Source organism: Halichoerus grypus, chromosome 10, assembly GCF_964656455.1.
Source record: "Halichoerus grypus chromosome 10, mHalGry1.hap1.1, whole genome shotgun sequence".
NCBI classification, from domain to species: domain Eukaryota; kingdom Metazoa; phylum Chordata; class Mammalia; order Carnivora; family Phocidae; genus Halichoerus; species Halichoerus grypus.
In genome coordinates, this window is record NC_135721.1 from 114,058,900 (window position 1) to 114,085,484 (window position 26,585).

At 51.4% G+C, this 26,585-nt stretch overlaps 1 protein-coding gene across 1 annotated transcript; it reads left to right on the top strand.

The window, feature by feature from the left end:
• Nucleotides 1-8,092: 8,092 nt before the first annotated feature.
• Nucleotides 8,093-26,194, top strand: BPIFB1 (BPI fold containing family B member 1). Its single transcript, XM_036082405.2, has 15 exons — nt 8,093-8,207; nt 9,295-9,436; nt 10,123-10,230; nt 11,320-11,469; nt 12,200-12,281; nt 15,614-15,677; nt 17,429-17,514; nt 18,544-18,723; nt 19,580-19,633; nt 20,090-20,248; nt 20,700-20,767; nt 21,295-21,340; nt 22,446-22,509; nt 23,447-23,523; nt 26,162-26,194. The coding sequence occupies exons 1-15, from the start codon at nt 8,093-8,095 to the stop codon at nt 26,192-26,194; spliced, it is 1,428 nt and encodes a 475-aa protein (XP_035938298.1).
• Nucleotides 26,195-26,585: the final 391 nt, after the last annotated feature.

A 26,585-nucleotide genomic window follows, 5' to 3' on the forward strand; every position in this document is an offset into this window, starting at 1 on the left:
GACTGGGCTTTTGTTGCAGAAGTGCCCTCTCTGCCCATTTGCCGGCCAGCCTGCACCCTGCTTCCCTGGAAGCCTGTGCAGCGGGGCCTGTGGGCGGCCCTGGGAAAGGAGTCCAGCACTCTCCATAACCTTGTTCTCTGCCCAACCTTTATTTACTCATTTTCAAGCCATTTCATGGGGCTGTTTGCTGATCAAAAAATGCCTTCAGTGTAAAAATTTTTTAATTCTGCAAACACAAAGAAAATGGTACAAGTCACCTATGATGACACTTCCAAGAACTAAGCATTGTTCCCCTTTTGGTGAGTTTCCTTCCAGTATTTTTTCTAGACGAAAAAAAAAATTTTTTTTTTCTTAAAAATAGAAGAAACTTTCCTTTTTTCACTTGCTAAGAGCCTTCAGTTTCTCTACATTATTTTGTGACAGCTGCCTGGTGGCCCACAATTTATTTGATGAGTCCCCTGTTGCTGGACATTTAAGCTTGGTCCCACCTTAGGGCTGTTATACAGAATGCTGTCCTTGAGGACTCCAATGGCCATTTCTAAGCAACAGAATTGGCACCAGAGGTGAAATCTTTCTGCCATTCTGGTGGCATCTTTGGTGCCAACAAAAGCCTTTTTAAATCGAAGGCCTGAGCCCACCTAAGTGAATTCTTCAAGGAGGCTTCCTTCTTGTCTTCTGAGAGAGTAAAAGTCCTCCGGATTTTCACCTGTCCAGCATGTCCTCAGAGACTCACAGGACCATGGACTTCTCAGAAAAGGATGCCCCTGTCCCAGCTGCAGGTGATGGGGTGGGCTGGGACAAAGGAGCAGGTCATAGACACCACAATCAGAACTGAGTTCAAATCCTGACTCCACCTTTCATGGCTGTGGGACCTTGGACACATTACTTCCCTTCTTCAAGAACCCCATGCATCTTGGGGCGCCTGGGTGGCTCAGTCGTTAAGCTCCTGCCTTCGGCTCAGGTCATGATCCCAGGGTCCTGGGATCGAGCCCCACATTGCGCTCCCTGCTCGGCAGGAGGCCTGCTTCTCCCTCTCCCACTCCCCCTGCTTGTGTTCCCTCTCTCGCTGTCTCTCTCTCTGTCAAATAAATAAATAAAATCTTTAAAAAAAAAAAAAAAAGAACCCCATGCATCTGGAAAATGGGAGTGATCTTTTCTACTTTGACACTTTGCCATGTCTGTATGTCTGGTTTGATTTAACTCTCTGATTTCACACTTTCTCCCCACCCCTAACCAAGGCTTCTATGGACTGGCTTAGGGGAGGAGAGGCTCGTGCTCATATTCTCTCTCTCTCCCTCTCTCTCTCTCTCTCTCTCTCTCTCTCTCTCACACACACACACACACACACACACACACACACCTTTTCCCTCTCTCTTTGGCTGCATCCAGGGATGGAGCACAGGCAGAAAGGAGAGGAAAAGGGGGCAGATTTCCCTTGGCTGATAATATTGCAAGATGGCTCTCTAGTCTCTGGGAAGCCAAATAATGTTTAGAGCTCTCTTGGGCACCCTCCTGGGGATTTTCAAACCTTCCTGCCAGGCCTCTCAAGCTGCAACCCCAGACGAGGGCAGAGCTCTTCCAATGGCTGACCACCCTGCGTGCCACCCCCAGCCTCTGGCTCTCTGGAAACCTTTCCTCACCTGCCCAGGAGAGGGTGTTGCAAAGGACTTAAACCAGCGCCAGACCAGATCCCTGTCCTGCAGGGTCTTTGGAAAAACATACACACAAGCTTTGACCCTGTTCAGAGCCATAATTTTCCTCAGAAGCAACTCTGCCCATTATGACTTCAGCTCATCAGCCTCTTTCTCTCAGGCAAAAGATAGAATCCAGTCCATTGTATGCCCCAACTCCAGAGGACATACCCCTCAAGCCCCTAAATGGTCCCTGGAAAGCCCCCTCCCACTAGGCCCGCCGTAGGGGCAGACACCCCCGCTCTCATCACTGGGAGAGTGGGAGGAGGGACCACAGCTGTAGCCGTCTTGTCAGAAATATCTTCACAGGGGACCTGAGTGGCTCAGTCAGTTGGGTGTCTGACCTCACTCTTGATCTCAGCTCAGGTTTTGACCTCAGGGTCATGAGTTCAAGCCCCACATTGGGCTCTGCGCTGGGTGTGGAGCCTACTTAAAAAAAAAAAAAAAATCTTCACAGACCTTCCTTCTTTGCCCATGATCCTTTATCACCTTGATCTGGGTCAGAAACCTCCACATAGCAGTCCCGAGGGTGGTACAACTGGTTCTTGGCTATCTGCTTGCACTGTGGTCTGGCCCCTCTTCTTGGCATGATCTGTGGAACCGTGGTGCCTCAGACAACACTTGAGTTTTCAGATTGGAGTGCTAGGGAGGACCCCCATCCGTGGCTGTGAGAGAGAACAAGAAGAGCCCTTTTTTAGCAAGGGTGGCCAGGAAAGACCTTTCCAAAGAAGGGATACTGAAGCTGAGACTTGGTGAATGAGAAGGAGCCAAGCTGGGAGAAGACCACTCTCCTGGGAGAAGGCTCAGAACGTGCAAAGGCCCTGAGTAGGAGTGAGAGGAGAGAGGAGCAAAGTGATGAGAGATGAGGGCTGAAAGGGGGGCAGCAGCCAACCATGCAGGACCTTGTAAAACTTGCCTTTTCATGCAAGAGCCACAGGGGCCCTTGGAGGGTTTGTCACAAGCAGAGCTGTGACAAAGTCTGAGTCATGTTTCTAAAGTTAACTTGGGCTGTTGCGTGGAAAGTGGATTTTGGTAGGCGGGACTCAGGGTGGAAAGAGGGAGACCAGAGAGGAGACTGGAATGAATGAATGAATGAAGGAATGAATGAATACATGGATGGATTGACGGAATGCATGGATGGATGGATGGATAGAGTGGACATCTCTCAAGGCAGAAGAGGATCCAAACCCCTAAGAGAGTAAATAGTTGGTGCTTTGGGGGCCCCCAGGAGGGCACAAAGACATCAGGACAGAGTCAGGCAGCTTTATGCAGACCCTACCTTCTGAATTAAGCCTTAAAGATCAGTGATGTTAATATTCCAATAATAATGGTAGCATTTACCATTTACTGAGTTCTCTGACGTCCCAAGTATTTCACATTAGCTTATGTGACCCTCAAAACAGTCCTGTTTCATACCCGAGGAAACAGAGGCTCACAGAGAGAAAGCGATTTTCCCACCACCTCACAGTTGATGAACCCAAGAACAAGGATTGAACCACATCTGTCGGACTCCAGAGGCTACCCCCTGACCTGCTGCCCAGACAGGGCAAGATAGATGTTTCGGGGGAGTGATCCAGGCATTCCAGAAATAGGACACAGCACAAGCAAGGCCCTGGGTGCTGGAAAGACGTAAGGGTGGGACAAAAAGTCCCTCAGCAGCCTGATGGGGACAACTGAGGGACCCCGAGGACAGGGCTCCGCTGGCTCTGGGTTCCAAGGTGTGCCAGGCCAACAGAGAGCAGTTGTGCGTGTTGAGCCCAGCAAGTCAGGGCCAAGCGGCAGGAAGCAGGAGTTGGTGCAGGCCCAGGCCCTGGCACCGGGCTCAGATCTCCCACAGAGGGGCATTGTCCCCGGGCAGCAGACCCAACCAGCTGGGGAGCTCAGGAGGGGGCATTCGCCTCTCTGGAGACGTGCCCAAGGGACCGGCAGTTCCCTACCAGGAGGCCTCCCCGCTCCCCGCCGAGCATCTCATCTTCAGGCGTTTGGTACATTTTGTACACGTGGCAGGATGGCAAATGCTCTCACCTTTTTCCTTTTGACAACTCCAGGAAGGGGAGACTGACCAGGGCCAGGCCACACACTGAGGGGCCTCAGGGCACTCAGTGTCCCTCTTCTGTCGCACTGCATGTGGAGACAGGATTCAGCAATGGACCGCTCAGCTCTGAACCATAAGCGCAGCTTCTAGACTGGAGCAGAGCAGCAAGAATGACTCCCCAGATCATATCCGGAGGCCATGTTTGCCTCCCCCGCCCCCCTGGACACTGACCTGGAGTTACTGGGGGAAAGGACAATGGGTGGTAAAGAGCTTATGGTTGGGACTAGACAGATTGGACCCAAGTCCCAGCTCTGGCAGCCCTGGCTGCGGGAGCTGGAGCAAGTCGGTCACCTCTCTGAGCCTCAGATGCCCTTGGGAACCCAGGGCTGCTGACACCACCTCTGAGTGACTTGTGCAGGTTAAAAGAGGCAAGGCTTGCACCCAGGTGGGGGGGTGATGGGGGTCCTGGGGGACCGCTCATTTGTTCCCTTGGTTCACAGTCATGCCTCATTACTCATTCGTTCCACGACTATTCACTGAGATTCCGGAAGGCAGAGGCAAGGCCAACTGGGTACTAATTATTGCAGAACGAATGACTAAAAGCACTTGCTAAGTGCTATGTGAGCACACACCTCAGTTCATGCTCTCCACAGCCTCTGAGGGAGCAGCTATGATTATCCCCATTTTACAGATGAGGACGTTGAGACCCAGAGAGGTGAAGTACTTTGCCCAGGATCACACAGCAAAGCGACCCAAATGGGATTCAAACCTATTCTCTGGAGGGAATTAATTAATGGAGATGTGTATCCTTGGATGCATTTAGGAATAAGCGATGGGCAAGGCTATCACTTCCTTCCCCCGGGTCAATTATCTGGACCTAACTATCATCATTACCTCTCTGCAAAGGCCCACGCTATTACAAGCAGTAATAACAACAGCAACAACCACTCACATTTATTGAGCACATACCCTGTGCTGGGACCTGTGCTCTAAGCACGTCCACCGTGTTCCTCTTAGCCCACTGGCAGGTAGGTGCTACCACTATTCCCATTTCACAGATGAAAAACCGAGACTTGGAAAGGTTAGGGAATGCATTGCCAGGGAATGTGCCCTAAGTCACACAGCATGCAAATGGTAGAGCTAGGACTTGGACCCAGACTGTCGCCAGGACCTTGTGCATCTGCCAAGCTGTAGAGACATCCCCAGATAGGTTTTGAAGTCCGAGTTCTGGTTTGAATCCTGGTTCCACCATTTGCTGACCGTGCGAGGCGGGTTCCTCCATGGTAACGTTGGGATAATGATCCTGATTCTGGTGGGGATGAGCCTCCACTGACATGACCAACATAAGGCCCGGGGCGTCACATGCCATGTTGTAGGTGCTTAATACATCGTCACTGCTACCGTCCCCATCAGCGTCCCCCTGGGAGTGACTCTGTCCAGAAGGCAGGGAGCCCCTTCCACAGGCCACACTGTGCCCGCTCAGGCTCCTCTGCCACTTGCCCCCACGCCCCGCCCACCCCTCCTGCCGGCCCAGACCCTCCTTTCTCCCAACCCCAGGAAGCTGCCTCCAGGCAGGGATGTGGTTCACCAGAAGCAACAAATATTTACCTTGGAGACCTCAGCCCAGCCCAAGTCCTCCCCAAATGCAAAGGGTGACTTCCCAGACTGGGGTGTGCAGGATATAAGGCTAGACTTCCAGACCCACTGTCCAGATGAGGAGAGGAGCAGACTGAGGACTCCGGCGTGTCCAGGTAAAAGTGTAAGAAAGGGGCTGAAAGCCTAGGGCACCAGGAAGGTTCTAAGCTGGAGACACCTGTTGCAGTCAGGTCAAGAGCGAGACAGAGGCTTGGGCCTGAGGTAAGCGCCCTTAGTCCACTAGGACTCTCTGAGGTCAGGACCAGGGGTAGAGAGGCGCTCAGCCCCCTTCGCCCAGAAGACCAAAGAACAGTGATGAAGGAATTGGACTGGCTGAGTCTTTCCCTGACCTGATCCCAGTGACATAAACCCACCCTGCACACACCAATTGCTCTGGGCCCAGCCCATGCTGGCGTGATTCTGGGGACAAGGAAGAGTATCAGACTAACCTGGCCCTCAGGTTATTCCCAGTATGGGCCAGTGTGGTACATGCTGTGCTCAAGGAAAGACCAGGGACACTGTGGTAAAGGGCAGTCAGGGAAAGCTTCCTGGAAGAGGTGGCATGCCAGTTGAGAAGCCAAGCAGAAGTTGGCTGGACAAAGGAAGAGAGAAAGGCATCCCATTGGAAAGGGGACAGCATAAGCAAGGGCCAGGAGGTAAGATATGATGTGGTGATTGTGTATATGGTGCTTGGATTTGGGAAGGAGACACTTTTCCGCAGGAGGGGATGCTACCATTCCGTTGGCTCCCTGAGCAGCTCTGATCAGAGGACAGAGTGGTGTGCAAAGATAACGAAGGGCAAATAGGGTCAAGGTGCTTGAAAGAAAAAGACTATGGAGTGGGGGTGAGGGGCTTCCTGGGCAGAAGAGCAGGGCGCAGGGCACTACCTCTGTCTTCTGGCTTTGACTGCAAGGTGGTTCCTTCTGACCCCAGTATTAGTGATACTAACTGCCGTGATCATAATAATAGCTAACACTCATTGAGCTCCTGTGGCTCATTTAATCCTCCCCAGAACCCTGTGATATAAGTACTATAATTATCCCTTATTGTACAGATGGGAAAACTGAGGCTCAGAGAGCGTAAGTCATTTGCCCCAGGTCACACAGCAAGTGGTAGAGGCAGGCCTCCAGCTCGGGTCTATCTGACCCTGAGGCCCATGATATTTCTCCTCCACTCAGTCCCCATGGCCCAGACGTGCTCAGTGTAGCAGGCTTAGATTTCCCATTCTTCCAGGGCTCCCAGAGGCCATTCATTCATTCATTCATTCATCCAGCAACCATGTATTTATTAAACACCCACTGTGTGCCACGCACTATGGCAGGTGCTTGGGACACAATGGGGAACAGCTAGACCCAACACGCCCCACCTGGAGCTCATAGCCCAGTCAGGTAGACAGATGTTGAATCACGATAGCAAGTGTCTCAGAGAGCTCATGATGCTCCTGCTGAGAGACACATGTCATCCAGATGCCATGTTTGTCTTTGGCAACAAGAAACCCACATGCTGAGCCAAGCAAGGGCTCAGAGCTCCAGCTCAGCATCTTCCCTCCCTCCAAGCAGGACAGTCCACAGGAGGCAGAAGCTTCCCCGGAGCTTGGAGGCTGAGCCAGGGTTTATAAGCTGGAGACCTCGGGACCAGCTTACAGGGGCTGATGCTCTGCCCCATGGCAGGGACAGAACAGCCAAGGAGCCAGTATCCCCCAAGGTCCTCTGCCAGGAGGCACCCCCAGGCCTCTTCCTCTCTCTGCCTTTCTCTCCTCGGCTCCAAGAAACCACCTCTTTCCTTCTCAAGCCTCTTAGTATCAGGCAAACAGCTTTCCTGCCACTTGGTGTCCTACCTGAAAATGCATTTCCCTCCTGCATCCAAACGTCCTGTCCTGGGCAGACAGCAGCCCCTAAGGCAACACTTCTCCAAGTGTGGTCCAGGGTCTCTGGCTGCAGGAGAGGGAAACCTTGACAGAGAAAGGGAAGTGTGGGCAGAGTTCTAAAGGATGAATAAGAGTCCAGCAGGCAGATAAGGAAGGGGGAAAGCACCACAGGAAGCAGGAAGAGTTAGGACAAAGGCACAGACAACAGGACAGAACGGGGTATGTTCTGGGAACTTCAAGCAGTTTGGAATGATCGGAACCTTATAGAGCAAGAGGGAAATAAGCAGGAGGTGAAGTTGGCTGAGATTGGACTATGGAGGGTTTTAAGTGCCAGACTCTATGAAGTAGGGCACTGCTTCATTATGCCCATTTGCCAGATGAGAAAACTGAGGCCTAGCGAGGCTAAGCTGCTGGTCCAAGGCCATACAACTAGACCTAGCGGCAGAGGCAGGACACAGACCCAAATGGTCGGGCTCCACAGCCCACACTCTTTTTCTTTTTTTAAGATTTTATTTATTTATTTGAGAGAGAGAGACAGCGAGAGAGGGAACGCAAGCAGGGGGAGAGGGAGAGGGAGAAGCAGGCTTCCCGCCGAGCAGGGAGCCCGATTCGGGGCTCGATCCCAGGACCCTGGGATCATGACCTGAGCCGAAGGCAGAGGCCTAATGACTGAGCCACCCAGGCGCCCCTCACCGTCCACACTCTTAACCGCTTCACTAAACAGCCTCTTCTGGACTTTGTGCCCCAAGTCACCAGGCATGGTGGGCCTGCCCTTGACCTCTCTGCCCAGCTAACAGGTTCCTTCACCTGTGCTCACCCCAGGTTCCTTCCCCTGCCACCTGCTGCTCACCGATCCCCAAAAAGATGGCTGGCCCATTCACCTTCACCCTCCTCTGTGGTTTGCTGGCAGCTACTTTGGCTGGAGCCACCCTCAATCCCCCTGCAGTTCTTAGCCTCGGCCGAGAAATCATCAAAGAAAGTAAGTCTTGGGGGGCCTCTCTCTCCCTCTGCCCCCCTAAAAAAAAGCAAATCTCGGTCACCCAGGCCTCACCACCATAAGGCAAGAGGGCAGGTGGAACAGCCCTCCAAAGGAGGGAGGGAGTTCCCCATCACTGGAAGTGTGCAAGGCATAGCTGGAATCCCAGCTCTAGGGTGAGACTCAAGTGGATGAGTTGTAAAGGCTGGGAGTGCCTATGATCTCAAGACTCCGTGATTCTAAGATCCTCCCTTCAATTCCATGATTCCACTGGGCCCCATCCTTCTTTATGTCCCTCCAGAGCCTCCACTGACAAGGCTTAACATTTTGCCAGCTGGCAAAGGAGGAATATTTACAAGTCCCACCTCCATTATCACGGAGCAAAGGAGCAACACACGGGGACTCTGGGACATGGTGGGGGACACATACCCGGGTCATCCTGCCAGAGGGCTGAGGGAGCTGGGGTATTTATACACCAATTCCCCTCAGTCATGGGCTGCGGGCTGCTTTCAGAGCTGCTTCTGGAGCACCCAGCACTTCTGACCTGCTCTTCACACAAGCCAAATGGGCTCTGGTTGCCAGGGGAAAAGTCTAGCAGGGACCAGAACCCAGGACTCCTGGCTTCTCCTATCTCAGCTCAGCACCCGAGGCTCTCTGGACAACAGGCCCATATGATGTGGGTGTCAGAGAGTTGTTAGCAAGTATGTTTTGGCAGCAAAACAGCCCCCAACAAAGCCTTGTGGCTTCCCCGCCTCTTGGCTCCAGAGGGTTTGCTGCTGGCTGGTGGGAGGGATGCAGGCCCATACGCTCGTATTCCGGCCAATGCTCCCACAGAGGCTGGCAATGCTCAGAGGGGTGAGTGGTCCCACCTATGCCCCCACCTTAGTCCTTATGTGCAAATGACCTATCTGGACCAACATCCTCAAAGCCACATCTCCACAGTAGATGGTCAGGATGGAGCCATCCGTCCCCTGGCCTTATGTCCGGGTCCAGGCAGCCCTGGGTGATGCCACCTCCAGGCCTGAGGCCACTGCCAAGCCATTCATCTCGCCCCTCCTGCTGGCCCCTAATCTCTGGGATCTGCCTCCAGGGCTGACACAGGAGCTGAACGACCACGATGCCATCAGCATCCTCCAGCAGCTGCCACTGCTCAGCACCATACGGGAGAAGCCAGCCAGGGGCATCCGCATACTAGGCAGTGTGGTCAACTCCATCCTCAACCATATCATCTGGTAAGTGGAGCAGGGCCAAGCTGGGCGCTAGCTCCTTCCCCACCCCTCTGCCCAGGACACACTTGGCATGTTCAGTCGACCAGTCAACAAGCAACAGTTGGTGTCAACTCTGCGTGACCAAGAAAAACGAGTCAAAGTCCCTCCCTCAGAAGCTCCCAGAGGAGTTAACAATAACCATAAGAGAGCGACACAGGAACCCTAACGGGGTGACCCCAGAGGAAGGTTGCCTGGGGAAGGACAGTGAAGGGGAAAAGTGACACTTGTCAGTGGAGGCGGCAGGTGAGCCAGTGACTCCATGCTCAGCAGGAGACAAGAAGAAAATGGCATTCCAGGGATTGGGGACAGCCTGGGCAAGGCACAGGGTGGTGAGAGTCACTCAGACCCCAAGGTATGGAACTGAGAGGTCAGTGGGGCCGGGACAGAGGGTCTTCCACGTCAGCCCAAGGATCTGGGATTCATCTCTTAAGAGGCAGGGAGCCATGGAAGCCTTTTTAGCAGTGGTGGAGGGAGGGTTGGGGGCCAGACCATGCTGGGGAGGAGTCAATGGACAGGGCTCAGGTCCGGCTGCTCGCTGGACACCCCTGGCTGGGCACCAGGGGAGACAGGAAAGAGTCAGGGGGCCAGTTCGGAGATGATATTCAGTTGAGCATGAGGCATGCATCTCCTCTCTCCCGTGTCCCATCCAGGCTGAAAGTCACCTCAGCCAACGTCCTGCAGCTGCAGGTGGATCCCTCAGATGAAGGCCAGGGGCTGGCGGTCAAGATCCCCCTGGACATGGTGGCTGGACTCAACACGTGAGTGTCCCCTCAGGCAGTTACAGCAGGCCTGACAGGTTCATTCACACATTGCCCTTTTTCTCCACACGGGATCTGGTAAAGAGAGTCCCAAGCAGAGGGAAGAGCAAGTGCAAAGGTCCTGAGGCAAGCGTCCTTTGCCCTGAGGCACTTGCTTTGTCCAAAGGATGGCAAAGAGAATAGGGAGAGAGAGGGAGAATGGTGGGAGGTGAGGTCCTTGTGGGGCCTTGTGGGCCAAGGTGAAGACTTCGCTTTTACTGAGTGAAATGGGAGCCATGGAGGGTTCTGAGCAGAGGAGAGACATGACATGACTGAACTTTTAAAGAAGGCTTCTGCTGTGTTTGAAGGCAGAGAGGCCATCCAGAAGCACCTGTTATAATTTGGGGGGAGATGGAGATGACTTGGACCAAGGTTTGGGGGCAGGAAGGTGGTGAGAAGTGGTCAGATTCTGAATATGTTTCAGAGGTAGGTAGAGGCAACAGGATTTCCTGATGGATTGAATGCTGGAGAAAGAGAGAGAGGTCAAGGCTGACTCCAAGGGCTTTTCCTGGGTAGGATGGAGTGGCCAGCAACAAGATGGGAAAGATCATGAGAGGAGCAGGTTTGGGGAAGAAGCCTAAGTTCAGTGTGTGTGTGTGTGTGTGTGTGTGTGTGTGTGTGTGTTAGAGAGAAAGAGAGAGTGCTCAAGAGGGGGGTGGTGGAGTAGAGGGAGAAAGAGAATCTTAAGCAGGCTCCACGCCCAGCTCGGAGCCCAACTCTGAGATCATGACCTGAGCCGAAATCAAGAGTCGGACACTTAATCGACTGAGCCCCCCAGGTGCCCCCAGAGTTTGGTTTTGTACATGTTAAATTTGAGGCACCTGTAAGACATCTGGGTAAGGAGTTGGGTATAAGTTTGGGAACTGTTGACAGAGGCAGAGGATTTAAACCGGGACAGGAATCCCAAACCTGAACCTGGTGGGGTGACATCCGGGGGAGATGAGGAGAAGCCATCAGAGGAGCTGGGAGGGGAGAGAACCTGCAGACTGAGATAGACAGCAGGTTTGCTCCGACCTGGGGCTGAGACAGCGCGGGCACATCCATTCCCAGGCCCCTGGTCAAGACCATCGTGGAGATACACATGGAAATGGAGGTACAAGCCATCATCCGAGTGAACACCAGGGAGAGGGGCCACACCCACCTCGCCCTCGACGGCTGCTCCAACAGCCCGGGGAGCCTGCGCATCAGCCTGCTGCATACGTGAGTGTGGCCACCTCCCGCCGGGCTCCCAGCACGCCTGGGAGGGAAGCCAGGTGGTGACGGGGAACACCGAGGCCCAGAGAAAGAAAGGGACCGATCCCTCCTGACTCTTGAGCTGAGGCTCCTTTTGGGGAATCTGTGATGCCAAAGAAAGTTCAAGACATCAAGGGCAGAAACAAGGATGGTGGGATTTCAGGCATCCTGCCAGGAAGTGGGGCAAAGATTTGAAGGTGGAGAGGAGCCGCATTCCTAGGGCCCCTCAAACCACCTCGGGCAGGCCTGAGTGGAGCTTTGGGTAAAAACATGCTTTGGAGTCAAGCAAATGCATCACCTTCATTTACTGTCCGAGTGCTGCTGGTGACCTGCGTGCCTGGGGCTCAGCTTGGAGGCCACGGTGTGGGGATGAGCTACAGCTCCGGCTACGGCCATAAGCACTCAGCACATGGCACGGCGCTTCCCTCCACTTCTCCTTATCGGGAGAATGGGGAGAAATGCCAACGCCATCGTCCCAGTCTCCAGCACGCATTTCTAAAGACAACCCCCAGCTTCTACTCCCTGAGAACTCTCTGCCACCATCCACCTGGCTGGGGCTCTACCCCCAGTCCTGTCTGGAACAGGCTGTGTGACCTTGAGCAAGCGCCTTCTTCCCCTGGGCCGTCTGTCTTCCCTTCGGTAAAACAGCGTCATCTCTGACCCTTCCTAATCTCTCTCCCCTTCTCCTCTCCGGAAGGCTCTCCTTCCTGGTCAACTCCTTAGCCCACAGGGTCACGAACCTCCTGGTGCCAGCCCTGCCCAAGCTGGTGAAAACTCAGGTGAGTGGACTCAGGGCCTCTCGGCCTGCAAAGATTGCTCCCCCTGTGGGGCTGGGGTGGAACTGCGAGCTGGTGCTCAGGGCCCTGCATCTCCTGGAGTGGGAAACTTCTGGGCCTGACCATTCTTTAAGTAGATCGTTGAGGTAAAGGCAATGGAACTGCCAAAAGTCACCCAGGAGACCTTGAACAGTGATGTGCTGATAAATTATTAACAACTGGCTCTGGGGAGGTTGAGTGGAAGGAATCCTGATTTGTAGCACTTGCTGATTTCTCTGGTGTAAACACGTGCTCCAACGACAATTTCAAGCTACTTGTGCGAGGTCACTGAGCAGAGCTGGTAAGAAACACAGAGCAGCACCTTATTGTATGGTGTTTCCACCACCCAGATGCAACTGACATAAATAACCTCAAAAGCAATAGGGAAGAATAAAATATAACAAAATAATTAGGAAGTAATGAGTTTTGAGTTCTCATTAGCTTTGCATTTAATATAACTTATTTAGTCATAAGTTTATATAATTTAATTTTTAAAACTGTCTGGGTTTACCACATGGCTCAGAAATTCCTGAAAATTTAACACTTGGCCCTCACAAAGTGGTCCGAGCTGGGTCTAGCATACCGCTGTGTCACATCAACCTGTGGTCTTCAGGGGCCGGTCACCCACCAGGCCCTGCTGGATTTATTTTTCTGAGTCAATAAACACAAGATAATCTCAATTTATATGTCCCTTACATGTCACAGGGGAACTAAAACTATAACTTTGACCATTATTTCCACTGTAAATTCCAAGATGGGTTCACCACAGGGGGCCTCCTGGGGTTCGAAACAGCTTGTCAGATGACTAATGTTTTTTTATAATAACATTTTTTGGATTGAAAAGATGATATAATAACTCAAACGACTTTGGGGGAAAAGTGCCCGTAATCCTTCCACCTTAACTTGGCAGCCATTTTTTTCTTTTGTATATATATGCCTTCCAGTCTCCACCCACATGCATTCATCTTTGTATGTGGCTGTGCTCAGTGTCAATATAATTTGATATTCCTTATGTTCTATGCCACTGTATAATATTCATAATTATTATAATAGCGGCATCATATTAGTACTTTACTACACCATTCCAGAGAGACTTCTAAAAGGAATCTGAAAGTGAAGAATTCTGTAAAATTTGTCTTTTCTTACATGAGGTATTTTTTACGAATTTTTTTTTCTATTTAAAGGTAGAAGTTTCTTTATTATTTTAGAGAGAGAAAGAAAGTGAGAGCACAGTCGGGAGGGGCGGGGGGAAAGGGAGGGAGAAAAACTCAAGCAGACTCCGCACTACGCGTGGAGCCCAAAGCAGGGCTCGATCTCCCAACCTGGAGATCACTACCTGAGCTGAAACCAAGAGTCCGACACTTAACCGAGTGAGCCACCCAGGCGCCCCTAAAGGTGGGAGTTTCTTAAAGTAGGGCCCAGCTGGAAATGTTTTCCCAGCCTCCAGCAAAATCATATTTTAATTGGCACCATACTTCACTAGCTAAAAAATGTATTTTTTTAAAAAATGCTGTTTGGATAATATCTGTTTTTAAGGGTGAAAGTATATGAGTGCAATGAATGATATGAGAAAACGGGCATTCCATTAATCACCATGGTTTCCCACCATGAGTCAGTGGATTTGATACAATGGTCATATGAATATTTTAAGTGAAATGAAGGGAAAAGGCATACCATGTTTAAATCTGTCAGGAACCCATCTAGAAAATGCCAAAGCCCTTTTCAGTGGAAATATGTGTGTCCCAACCCTAGCTACACATCAGAACCACCTGGGGAAGCTTTTACAAATCCTGATGGAGATTCTAATGTAATGAGGCTGGGCAGGGCCTTAGTATCCCAGGGAATTCTAGCTGGTTTCCTGGAGGATTCTAATGTGTAGTCAGGGTTGAGAGCCACTAGTGAAAGTGAAAGAAGGGGAATTGTGAGAGACAAGGCCAAGGTTGCCAGCAACACCTTTCCCATGAGGAACACGCTAGCCCTTGGTAGCGAATGCTGGGGGTCTCCAAGCCCAAGTCCTCCAACCCTGGGTTCTGGGTTGGCAAAGCAGCTAGAAGCAGGGAATGGATTTTTCATAGAAAAAGTTAACTGTTCATAGAAAACTTTCATAGAAAAAGTTTCTCAAAGTGCACTGTTCTTTCTCAAGAGTAGCAGTGGGTGGTCAACCAGAAGATTCTTTCACTGGGGATGTTGTATCTAAGACAAATGGCAAAATCTCAGCGCACTGACCTAGAAAATGGGCTGCCTAGAACAGAGAACAAGACTCTGGGTTTTGGGGTTTGTTTGTTTGTTTGTTTTAAGATTTATTTATTTATTTGAGAGAGAGAGAGAGCATGAGCAGGAGGGGCTGAGGGGGAGGGAGAGAGAATCCCAACTAGAACCCACGCTGAGTGCTGAGCCCGACGTGGGGCTCGATCTCACAACCCTGAGATCACGACCTGAGCCAAAACCAAGAGTCAGACGATTAACCAACTACGCCACCCAGGCGTCCGAGAACAAGACTCTTGAGTCCCACGAGCAAGTGAGTCAGAGGTTTAACCTCCTCCTTAAGCAAAACAGGCGAGGCCAGGATTACGTGAGGCCAGGGTTTCTTACCTTTCACATTATCGACATTCGGGTCATAGAATTCCTTGTTGTGGGAGCTGTCCTACACGCTGTGGGGTGTTTAGTGGCCTCCCTGGCCTCTAGCCACTAGATGCCAATAACACCTCCCCAAGTTGTGACAACTAAAAGCGTCTCCAGAAATTTCCAGGTATCTCCTAGGCAAAAGAATCAGCCCCCTGCTGAGAACTGCTAACTGTTTTAGGGAAAGAAGAGCTGAGTAGGCAAAGGGATGTGTTGGAGTTAAAACCCACAAAAGGCACAGAGATTGTGCACGAGTCTGGCTGGGTCTGCGTTGCCCACCCTGTTCTAGAGTCTGACGTGCAGAAGGAACTCAGTCGACTAAGTAAGTGAATGAAGAAATGCATTCTCCATTTCCCTCTTATGGAAAACATGGGCTCTCGTGAACAGGACAAAGAGTGCGATGGGGAGGGCAGCTGGCCAGCTAGGTGCCCCCTGGGCATAGGGTAAGGGACAAACCATTGCAAAAAAACCCAGGCGACGCCAGGGGCTGGGATGGGCTCTGAACGGCAGGGATGGCTGATGGAGTGGACACAACACCAAGCCCTCGATCTCATGGACAAAAGCCTGGCTGGCCATGGACGCATGGGCTCGGGCTGGGTGGGCCAGGCACGGGTCGCTGTGGAGCTGTGTTCTGGCCCCCCCATCATGGAGCCTCTGTATTTGTGCTGTTGCAGCTGTGTCCCGTGATCCAGGCGGCCTTTGAGGACATGCATGCGGACCTCCTGCACCTGGTGAGGGGTAGGTGCTCTGCTCTCTCCCACCTTTTTCCTTTACTGCTGAGCCAGCCTCCACACCCTGGCTCTGCCCAGGAGAGGCCTCCCAGGTCAAGCCTGAGCAGCAACTTAGCCCAGCAGCAAGTGCAATGAGCATCCGTGAATCCCTCCTAAAGATGAGCAGACAGGAATTCACCACATCTGTGACTTCACAAGGGCCTACTATGTGCAAGTTTCTATGTGAGTCAGATTTCCCAGTTCAAATACCAGCTCTGCCATTGACTGGCTCTGTCACTTTGGGAAAACCACTCCACCTCCTTCTCCTCAGTTTCCTCATCTGTAAAATGGGGTTTCTACATCCCTACGTCACAAGATTATTAGTGAGGATTATTTCCAGGGAGGTTCCAGGCACATAGGCGCTTTGCCCGCACAGAGAAGGGCTTACAAACAGGAACTGAATGGATGAACGAATGAATGTGTGAATGAGACAGCAGTTACTGTGGGCTATTAGAAAAGAGAAAACAGGGGAAGAGGCAAGATGTGTGCTCAGGAAGGAGACCATTTCTCCCTCCCCAAGAGTAGCAGGGTTGGACGGACTCAGGCTTCTGCCCGACTTCACAACTGTGCTGTGCTCAGAGGTCTCAGAGTGGGAATTAGCAGGAAGAAGAAAATGCTACCATCCACTGTTTCGGGATCTGAAGAAGCTCACTCAGAGGGTGACCAGGGTGGAGGGGAAGAGGAGAATGGAATCAGTACACAGTGAGCACCCAAAGAGCTCCTACTGGGCTGGGTCTCAGATAACTCCATGAAGTAGCCATCATCACCCCACTTCACAGAGAAGAAAACTGAGGCTCAGAGAAACTAAGTCATTTGTCCAAGTACACAGAGGAAATTAGTGATAGGAGAAGGCTTGAACCCACTTCTGCAAGTTCCAAGTCTGGTGTAATTCAGATATGAGCCAACTTAAATAGGGACCAGTCCTGTACAACCCATGAGGCAGGTATTACTATGGTATCTACCCCTATTTTAAGATGGGAAAAATTGAGGTTCAGAGGTAGGAATAGAGTAGCCAAGGCTACTGGGGCTCGAACAGAAGTCTGTCTGGCTCCTGTGCTCCTCAGGGGCAGGGCAGGAGGTCTTCCCAGGGGAGCAGGTGGTCCAAGGATTCACTCCCTGCCTGTCCCTGAACCTATCTCTCAGCAGCCCTCCCCAGTCTCGGCCCAGGAGCCAGGGCAGGTGAGACAGCACTGCCCCCTGGCGGCCAAGTGGGGAATCCTCAGGCGAACACAAGCGATCCAATGCACAGATGGGCGTGCATCAGGTACTCTGTCCCGGCGAGGGGTGCGGATCACGATCCCCTGGAGGAGGTAGAGAGTTATAAACAATAGTTCAGTCTTGTTCCAAACCAGGACCTTGGCATCAGACCGACCGGGCTCAAATCTGTTCACAATATGACCTTGAGCAAGTCATTTTGCATTTCTGAGCCTGTTTCCCCATCTGTAAAAGGAGGGTAATAATAAGACCCACCTCCTAAGGTTATTGTGAAGACTAAGTAAGTGTAAAGTGTAAGTGTAAAGGTTTAACACAGCGCGTGGAGCTTGACAGATGCTCAATAAATGTCATTCTCATCATCATTCTCATTGTCAACATCATTATTTCTTCTCCTCCCTACCAACCCCCAGGCAATAATGCAGCTCCAGCCAAAAGCAGCCCCCAAGGCGCCCCATCCAATACTGCCCTCCTCCCTCACAGAACTTTCTTCTTGTCCCCGAGCAGTGCCCGTTTCCCTCGGCTCTGACCGCCTGGAGTTTGACCTTCTGTCTCCTGCCATCAAGGGTAATGTCATCCAGCTCGAGCTGGGGGTGAGTGTCATGGGACCTCAAAAGGAAAGTGGAGACACCACTGTCCTTCTCTGACTGCCAAGGACCAGACACCATGGGTCTGTTTTAGGGGAGAAAACACCACTCACGGTTAGGATACACAGGCTGATTTAGGAACTCAACGGGCCAAACCTGTCCCATGTAAACCATCCTGATGGAGGAACCCCAGCAGGTGGAATCCAAGGGCAACACACAGAGCATCAGCCCCAGCAACCTGGCCTCCGCCTCTGGTTTTCCCAGTCAGAGGCCAGCGTAAGCACTGGGGCTCTTGGCCTTCCTCTGAGGCGAGCCCCTGCCAAACCCCAAATATCTGATGACCTTGAAACTAGAGCCCAGGATCAAGACCCATCCCTGGAGATCACACAGACCTGAGTGTCTCTCCCAGCTTCACAACTCCCTGGCTGTGTAACTTTGGGCAAGTTCTGTCACTTCTCTGAGCCTCAGTTTCCTCATCTGTAAATGCAGACAGTACTAGTCACAAAGGGGAAGACAGAGTGAGGCTGCACAGGGCCTGGCAGGCAGGAGGAGCCAGAAACTCCCCAGGGGTCAGTCCTACACGTCAGCGCTCTGGGAAACGTGGGGCCGCACGCTCATACTGGGGCTGGGCTCCCTGAAGGACCAGGCGAACCTGGACAGCAGGAGGCCCAGCGCAGTTTTCACGGATCCTTTGGGAAATGGCAGCAATCAAACATTTTCATCAATTTTGTTGCAATTTTGAATTTTCCCTTCATCCAAAGGGTTCGTGAGGTGTCTGAGAAGTCAAAACCTAAATGCCAAAGAAGACATCTAGGTTTTAAAAAATCAGACTGAGGGGTGCTGGAGGACTAGACGTTGCCGGCCACGTGAGATCACTCATCACCTCAGGGAAGGCGCTGAATTCCAGGCTAAGCGTCCTGTCAGCAAAGGCACAAAGGGAAACAGGCTGAATGGTGTCATTTTCTTCTAGGTCGTTATTGGGTAAGTTTTTGGAGTTAAGGTCCCCAGCCAACTGTCTGCTTTGTGTCTTCTTAGGCCAAGTTGTTGGACTCCCATGGAGACGTGACCAAGTGGTTCAACAAGTCTGCAATTTCCCTAACAGTGCCCTACCTGGACAGCACCCCCTTCAGCCTCACTGTGAGGCAGGATGTGGTGAACGCTGCAGTAACTGCCTTGCTTCCTCCAAAGGGAATCGTAGTCCTGTTGGACTATGTGGTCAGTCTCAGCATGAGAGGATGGGGCCCCCTCTGCGGCATCATGGGAATTTCCTGAATTGAGGGGGCTCAAGGACTGCCCTAAGCCTCTGAGCAGTAATCCCCTGTCAGGCTCAGCTTAAATCCCTCCAGTAATAGAGAGCTCACTCCCTCCTCTCAGACCCTGCCTCTGACATAGAGCTCTAAAGCTGCAAATTTCCTTGTAACATCCAGCGCCACTCCTAGGTCTGCCCTCTGGAACCTGATACACCTGCTTCCTCTACCAAATAACGGGCCAAAGGGCATCTTAGATAGTGAGTGGTCTAAGGATAGCAGTCGTGCCCCTGCTGTCCACTGTGGGACTCATGGCAGACATCACTAATCGATCAGGATCCTCCTTACTAGTGAGCCTAGATGCCAACATGGTCTTGGAATCCTTATCAACCCAGCACAGCAGACAACCACCACCAGTCAACTGGAGTGTACCACCTCTTCTAGAGTGACCAATGGGGAAACTGAGGCCCGGAGGGGGAAAGGGTTGGCCCAAAGTTAGTATGATGAGAAAAGGGGAATGGTCACCGGCAACCACATTCATGACTATAGTAAGAATTGGCTCACGTCTCCATGTCCTCGGGGAGCGGGGAGCTGCCCAAGACCCACAACCACCAACAACCCGCAGTAAAAGTCCAGGCCAGTGAGGACCCCATGCCCCACAGCAGTTGACACAGGGGCTGGTTTCCACCAGGGACAGTCATGGGGCCTGGTCCATCAGGCCCACCCAGCTTTTCTGGGGTCCTGGGGATCTGGGCAGTGGGCGGCTGGAGGTGCGTCTCCCTCTTCCCTCAGGCTGACCTGCTCTGCCTTCCCCTCATCCTCAGCTTCCTGAGCTGGCCCACCGGTTGAAGTCAAACATCAAGGTGATCAGTGAACAGGTTGGTCCACTTGCCGTCTGCAGTGCTTGCTGTGGTCTGTCCACTGACCCCTGGAGAGTGAAATACGTGTAGGACTGACCCCTGGGGAGTCAGGCTAACAGGGCAGTGCGACCTGGATCAAGTACACAGATGCGATTTCCGCTACAAGTGTGGACAGAGGATAGATTCTAGGGGTTGTGAGGGCATTACGGGGGTGCCTAATGTAACCCAGGAAATGAGAGAGAGCTTCCCTGAAGAAAAGGGTATCCCAGACAGAGGGAGAAGCAAAACCAAAGGCTGTGAGATGGGGACAACAAAAATCCACTCCAGGATCGGAGAGAAGGACGGTGGCTGGAGCAGGAGAGGAAGGAGGGAGGCCAGGAGGGGGGCCAGGGCCCAGGCCGCAGGGGCTACATGGGGCCTGTGGGCCATGGTGAGGCACTCGGGAGGCCTCCCGCGGATCTGATGTCCTTCCAGGTGGCGAATCAGCTGGGGCCCACACAGATGGTGAAGATCCTAACTCGGGAGACCCCAGAGCTCCTTCTGGACCAGGGCAGTGCCAAGGTGGCCCAGTTGATCGTGCTGGAAGTCTTCGCCACCAATGAAGCCCACTACCCCTTCTTTACCCTGGGCATCGTGAGTTCAACTGTCTGTGGCATGAGCAGCAACCTGTGGGACCCTCCTGTTCACTGTTCCTGTTCACCCCTCTTGCTTTCCTAACCATTTCCACCACTCTTGTCACCCAGCTGGAGGCCCAGCTCTGGTCCTGTGACTTTAATAGTTACGCTCTTTGGGCAGACACTTAATTCACATGCACAGAAGGAATTGTACTCACTCATGTAACTGAGAAGTCCAGATGGTCTAGCTTCAAAAATAGCTGGATCCAGGTGCTCAAACAATGTCATCTTTACTCTTCTCTTCCCATCTGGCAACTTTGTTTTCTGCCTTCATCCTCAAAGAGATTAGCCCCTCATGGAAGTGCCCCAAGCTGATAATATCCTATCAGGTTGGCAACATCAGCTGGAAGAGCCTTTCTCCCCCTCTGCTTGACACAACCCCTGAAAGAAACGGGCTTCTCTCATTGCAGGAAGCCAGCTCAGAAGCCCAGTTTTACACCAAAGATGACCGACTTATGCTCAACTTTAATGACATCAGGTAAACATGTAAATCATTGTCTCACCTTGTGACCAGTGGGTTGCTTTAAACACCAAGTGTTTTGAACCTCTGGGGTATAAGCATGGAGTAAAGGCTACTCTGGAACGTGCAGAAAGGTGACCTAGTCTGGACTGTCCCGCTTTGGGGACCAAACATCAGAGAAAGGGAAGGAAAGAAGAGTGGTTTTGCAGCAGCCTTGGAACAGGCTGACCTTGGCCATGGGAACAGCATGACCAGCACCATCCCCTCAGCCCCTCCTGGAGGACTCCAAGACAGTGGCAGTGACCGTCAACCCATGAGCCCAGTCAGGAAGCACAGCTCTCCAGCTGCCTTTTGCACCTCTGCCCACCTTCTCCCCACATCCCACAGCCCTCCTGCTACCCCAAAGGGAGTTCAGGGGTTGCTAACTGGAGCCTCTTGGGATAAGTCAAACCCTACATAGTAGGTGCTCCATAAATAGTTGTTGAATGAATGAATGAATAAGCGAGCCTCTGAGAGGCCATTCTCAAGGGCATCTTCCTTTGCAGCTCTGATTGGATCCACTTGATGAACTCAAGGATTGGCCTGTTCCGCGTGAGTATTAATAGATTGTCCCTGGGGCACAGGGGCAGCCCAGGATGGTCCATTTAAAAAAAGAGACACTGACCAAGATTTGCTTGGAACAAGGTCACCCTAGGCAGCCCCATGGTGGGCTGGCCAGCCTCCACATTATCAGCCACAAAGTCCAACCTCCCCGCTCTGGTGTTTACTGAGCACCTGCTTTATGCCGGACACGGCTGAGAACACATGCATACTCACAGATACACAGATACACATTCACTTTTCTTCTGTAACATCTTGATTCTTAATGAGAAAACATATCCCTTCCCTTTTTGCAAATCTCATTTTGCTCACGTAGACTCATCTCAGTGACCCTGGATAGCCCCTTCCCTCTGGTCCTCCGTTTCCCCAGCTGAGTTAGAGTGGATCAGAGATCCCAGACTGGCTGAATCCTGTCTTCTGCCATGGTTTTTTTTGTTTTGTTTTTTGGTCCACATGTTTTGTGTTTTTTTCTTTTGTTTTTTTTGTTTTTGGCTAATTTTTTTTCTTTTTTTTTTTAAATTTTTTATTGTTATGTTAATCCCCATACATTACATCATTAGTTTTAGATATAGTGTTCCATGATTCATTGTTTGTGCATAACACCCAGTGCTCCATGCAGAACGTGCCCTCCTCAATACCCATCACCAGGCTAACCCATCCTCCTACCTCCCTCCCCTCTAGAACCCTCAGTTTGTTTTTCAGAGTCCATCGTCTCTCATGGTTCTTCTTGTTTTTGGCTAATTTTTAAGTGGAGAGGTTCCCGCATAAAAATCAGAACTTTGACTTCACTGGAGAAGTCAAAATTCAGGAAACAGGGTGAAATTCCCTCAGGGCAAATTCAGCTAGAACACAGCAGTGGAGCCCCTGAGGGTGGGGGGTGCATCCCTCTAATGCTCCCCAACACCCGCCCCCATGCCCTGGGACTCAGGGCCCAGCTGGATTTGTACTGGCCCCGGCCTGGCTGGTCCCAGGAACCCTCAGTTCTGACTGGCAGGAGCCTGGGATTCCAGCATCTCCCTGGCTGCTCTGGCCAAGGGGTAGGGCTTGGGGGACCTTGGATCCTCAGCCAGGGTAACAATGCCCCTCTCTTTCACAGCCTGAACTTCTGAAAAACATCACCACTGAGATCCTCGTCTCTGTCCTACTGCCAAACGAGAACAGTGCGTCCCTTTGCTATTCATCCCCCATTCCCCTGGGCTTTGAGGGTGGGTGCTTCACTCCTCCTGCCTGCATCTCACTTTCCATCCATCCTCAGAGCCTACTCCAAATTCTACCTCCTCCGGGAAGCCTTCCTGGTCACCCAACTAGAAATGACCTCTTCCATCTCCAACTTCCCTGGCCAGTTCCTTTACTAGTGCAGAACCTAGGCATGCAAGGTGAACCAGGCAATGCCCCCACCTCACAGGGCTGACGGCGGGAGAGAGACAGAGGTGTAAACAGCTAGAGCACATTCGAGGTGCCTCAGGGAGCCCTGGGTTCAAGGGCTGATTCCCCTTCTTGTTTGCTACCTGGCCTCAAACAAGCTGCCTTATCATGCTAACTCAGTTTCTCCATCTGTAAAATGGGAAAATAAAAGTGCCTTCCTCCGGCACATAAAGGAGACGACGTTTATAAGGGGCTGAAGGAGGAGCCTGGCACAGTTGGGTCTCAACTTCTCTTAACCATTGCTGATGTTTGCGTTGTTATTTGTGCTACTAGTGGAGGAAGCTGAGAGAAATGGTAGACGTACTCTGATTAAGCCCCAGGTTGCAGGGGTGCGGAGAATTAGTAACCTACGCCAACTACCTCTTTTTCACTTATTTTATTAGAGTAGGAAATCTCAATGTATAGACACCTCTGTTGTGAATGACAGGAGCCCCTGATGGCTCTTTAGCAGAAGTGTGAGAGGAGTGAGGGGTGCCCTTGGGAGCGGCCAGCAGCTGGTGCTGGAAGCACGGGGCGGGGAGATGAGGCTGGGGGGGTGCTGGGGCCAGAGGGCAACTGAGCAGAGGTAGGAGGGACAGTCTGAACTGGGTGTGCTGGGCCCCGAGTTCCCTGCCCATGGCTGCTCAATCCCACCCCAAGCCCAGCGGTCTCTGACCACATTTATTATTTCAGGCAAATTAAGATCTGGGATCCCAATATCGATGGTGAAGGCCTGGGGATTCAGGGAAGCTTCATCCTTTCTTACCAAGGTGAGTGGGCTTAAACGTCCTGCCCCAGGGAAGGCACAGTTGCTGGGGGAGTCCTGGGCTGGGAGGCAGGGCCTGCACCCCAATGCTGACCCAGCTGGCCACTCATGGGGGGGCCCTGGACCCAGCTCCTTCTTTTCTCCGGACCTCACTTCCTCATCTGTAAGTGTAAGAGTGCGACTGTCTTAGCCTGGGGAGCATTCCCCTCCAGCCCTCCCCAGTCTACCCGTTATTCATTCATTCACTTGTTCCTTCATTCAGTAAGGCCTGGCCCACGGTAAGTGCTCAAGAGACGCTCGCTGAGCATCGACCCTCCTTGACAGCTGCTAGGGAGGGGGGCTGTAGCAGCATCACTCCCACCCCCCAAATATTAGCATTAATAGTACCCAATAGCCCATCATCGTTTTGTGCCACTGAACAGCATCTTGTTCAGTCTTCACACCCATCGATGTGGCAGATCCTGCTGTAAAAGGAGACGCATTTAAAAAAAGACCCCAGGACTGCTCTCCTCTCTCCCATGAAGACTTGGATGGTGGCCATCCAGGGTAGGCTGGGTCCCAGAGGGAGTATGTAGACTGTCTCTCTGCAATAAATAAATACTTGTCTGTGACTCCCACAGTCTGCAGTGTATCTTTGTCCTAACTCAGGAGTCATTTTGCTTCTGGCAGCCTTGGGAACTGGACATCCAAGCCATATTACAGATAGGGAAACTGAGACTCAAAAACGGCAAATCCATTTCCAAGGACACGCATGCAGTAGGTGGCAAAGTTGGGATTCGCACTCTGCACCTGCCCTCATAACACCTGCTTTGGGCCCCAACTTCTGCAGGAGCCAGTGGCCGTGAGGTGGGCCCGTCTCAGTCAGCCGGCCAGCAGGTATTTCCTAAGCACCTACCGTATACCAGGCACGGACCACAACGGTGAACAAAACCCCTACCTTCTTGAAGTTTCTAGTCCACTCTAGGTAGGGGAGACATTGGAAGTAGAATTATTTAGAATTAAGAAAACCCACAGCTGATTGCCTACCCTTCCATGGCCAAGGTGTCCAACCCAAGGACAGAAGGCACTTTGGGCCAAACCTTTAACTCGTATTAGTCCTGATTTGCCCAAAGCTGTGGATTGGTATCACTGACTTCCTGAGCTGTTTCGTTCCGGAGAAATTCAGAGAGGAAACGAAGTATCAAAAATGCCTCCCCACGCCACAAGGTCACATTCGGTGTAAGGGTAGGAGGCTTTGTTAACTAGCTTCAAAGGCAAGTGGATGTATGACTTAATATGAGTGGCCCACCCTCAAAATCTGTGTCCCACCCTTCAGCTGGCTGTGATGGAGAATAATGAGAACAGTGCTGTGGACAGTACGGAAAGAGGCTGAAAGTCAAGACTCGGGAACCAGAGCCCCAGTGCAATCCCTGCTCTGCCTCTCTCTAGCCATGACCTCAGGCAGGTCCTCTGGCCTGAGCCCAGCTTCCTCCTCTGTAAAACCCAGCCACTGTATGAATACACAGGTCATACCCTAATAGACTACATTACAATGATCCAGTTATAATATAAGCAGTTTATCTAAAATACATGGTACACTCGATTCATGTTGGATGAACAAGTGTCCATACAACTGGATGGCTAGAGCTTGGTTTATTTCACATATCTCTTATGAAGGGGCATTTAACTACTTTCCTCCATTTTTTTTTTTTTTACTCAGCTTGCATTGCATAATCCATCATTTGCACTTTGGGTTGGAAAGGTATCGTGTCATTCTTTGGATCTGTTTCCAAGTTTCCTGTTTTACTCTGTTCATTTATTTTGAGTTAGCAGCTCATTGATTTCCTTTTTATAGCTTTGTAATACATGTTTTAAAAGCTAGCTGAAGGAATGAATAAATGGACAGATATGAGATAAAACAAGTATGGTTTAGATAGAGCTAATGGTAGAATCTAGATGCTTAGTATACAAGTGGTCACTGGGAAATTCTCTCCACTTTACTCTCTGTTTAAAAATTATCATAATATGGGGCGCCTGGGTGGCTCAGTTGGTTAAGCGACTGCCTTCGGCTCAGGTCATGATCCTGGAGTCCCGGGATCGAGTCCCACATCGGGCTCCCTGCTCAGCGGGGAGTCTGCTTCTCCCTCTGACCCTCCTCCCTCTCATGCTCTCTGTCTCTCATTCTCTCTCTCGCAAATAAATTAAAAAAAAAATCTTAAAAAAAATAAATAAATAAAAAAAATAAAAATAAAAATTATCATAATAAAATATTGGGGGAAATCTTATTAGATTAAGTTCCTTGCATAAAAAAAAAAAAAGCAGAGTGATGTTATTAAAAAGTTAGCTGGCTGGGACCCAGTGAATACAGCCAGGAATCTGCATTTTATGAAACCTCTTGGGGAGTTTGGTGATCACCTGGACTTGAGGACAACGGTCCTACACAATCCCATCCTCTGCATGCAGATACTTTACCTGTACCCCAGACCCCTGCACCACCTCACTGTTCACACACACACTCTACTCCTCTGACCCTTCCAAGAATTCTGTGTGAGTTCAGGGTCATGATCCCCAGGTCCAGTGGCCACCCTGTGGAGGACCACCTGCATAAACCACATCAAGGCAGGAGGTAAAACACTGAATTGACTTTTTTCCTCCAACTCCAGGATTCCCTTGTGGTCACCCCAGCCTCCTCGTAGACCCCAGGACTGCTCTCCTCTCTCCCATGAAGACTTGGATGGTGGCCATCCAGGGTAGGCTGGGTCCCAGAGGGAGTATGTAGACTGTCTCTCTGCAATAAATAAATACTTGTCTGTGACTCCCACAGTCTGCAGTGTATCTTTGTCCTAACTCAGGAGTCATTTTGCTTCTGGCAGCCTTGGGAACTGGACATCCAAGCCATATCTGGGTCATGTTTAGGCACCTCTGAGCCAATCTGGGCCATGCCCGAGCTATGTCTGGGCCATATACGGACTATATACGGACTATATATGTCCAGGGTCGTGGCTGCCTCTCTGGGCTTCAGGAATAAGAAAGCCAACTGTGCCCACCTACCTTCTGTGTCAGCCTCAATAGCACCTAGTGTGGGAC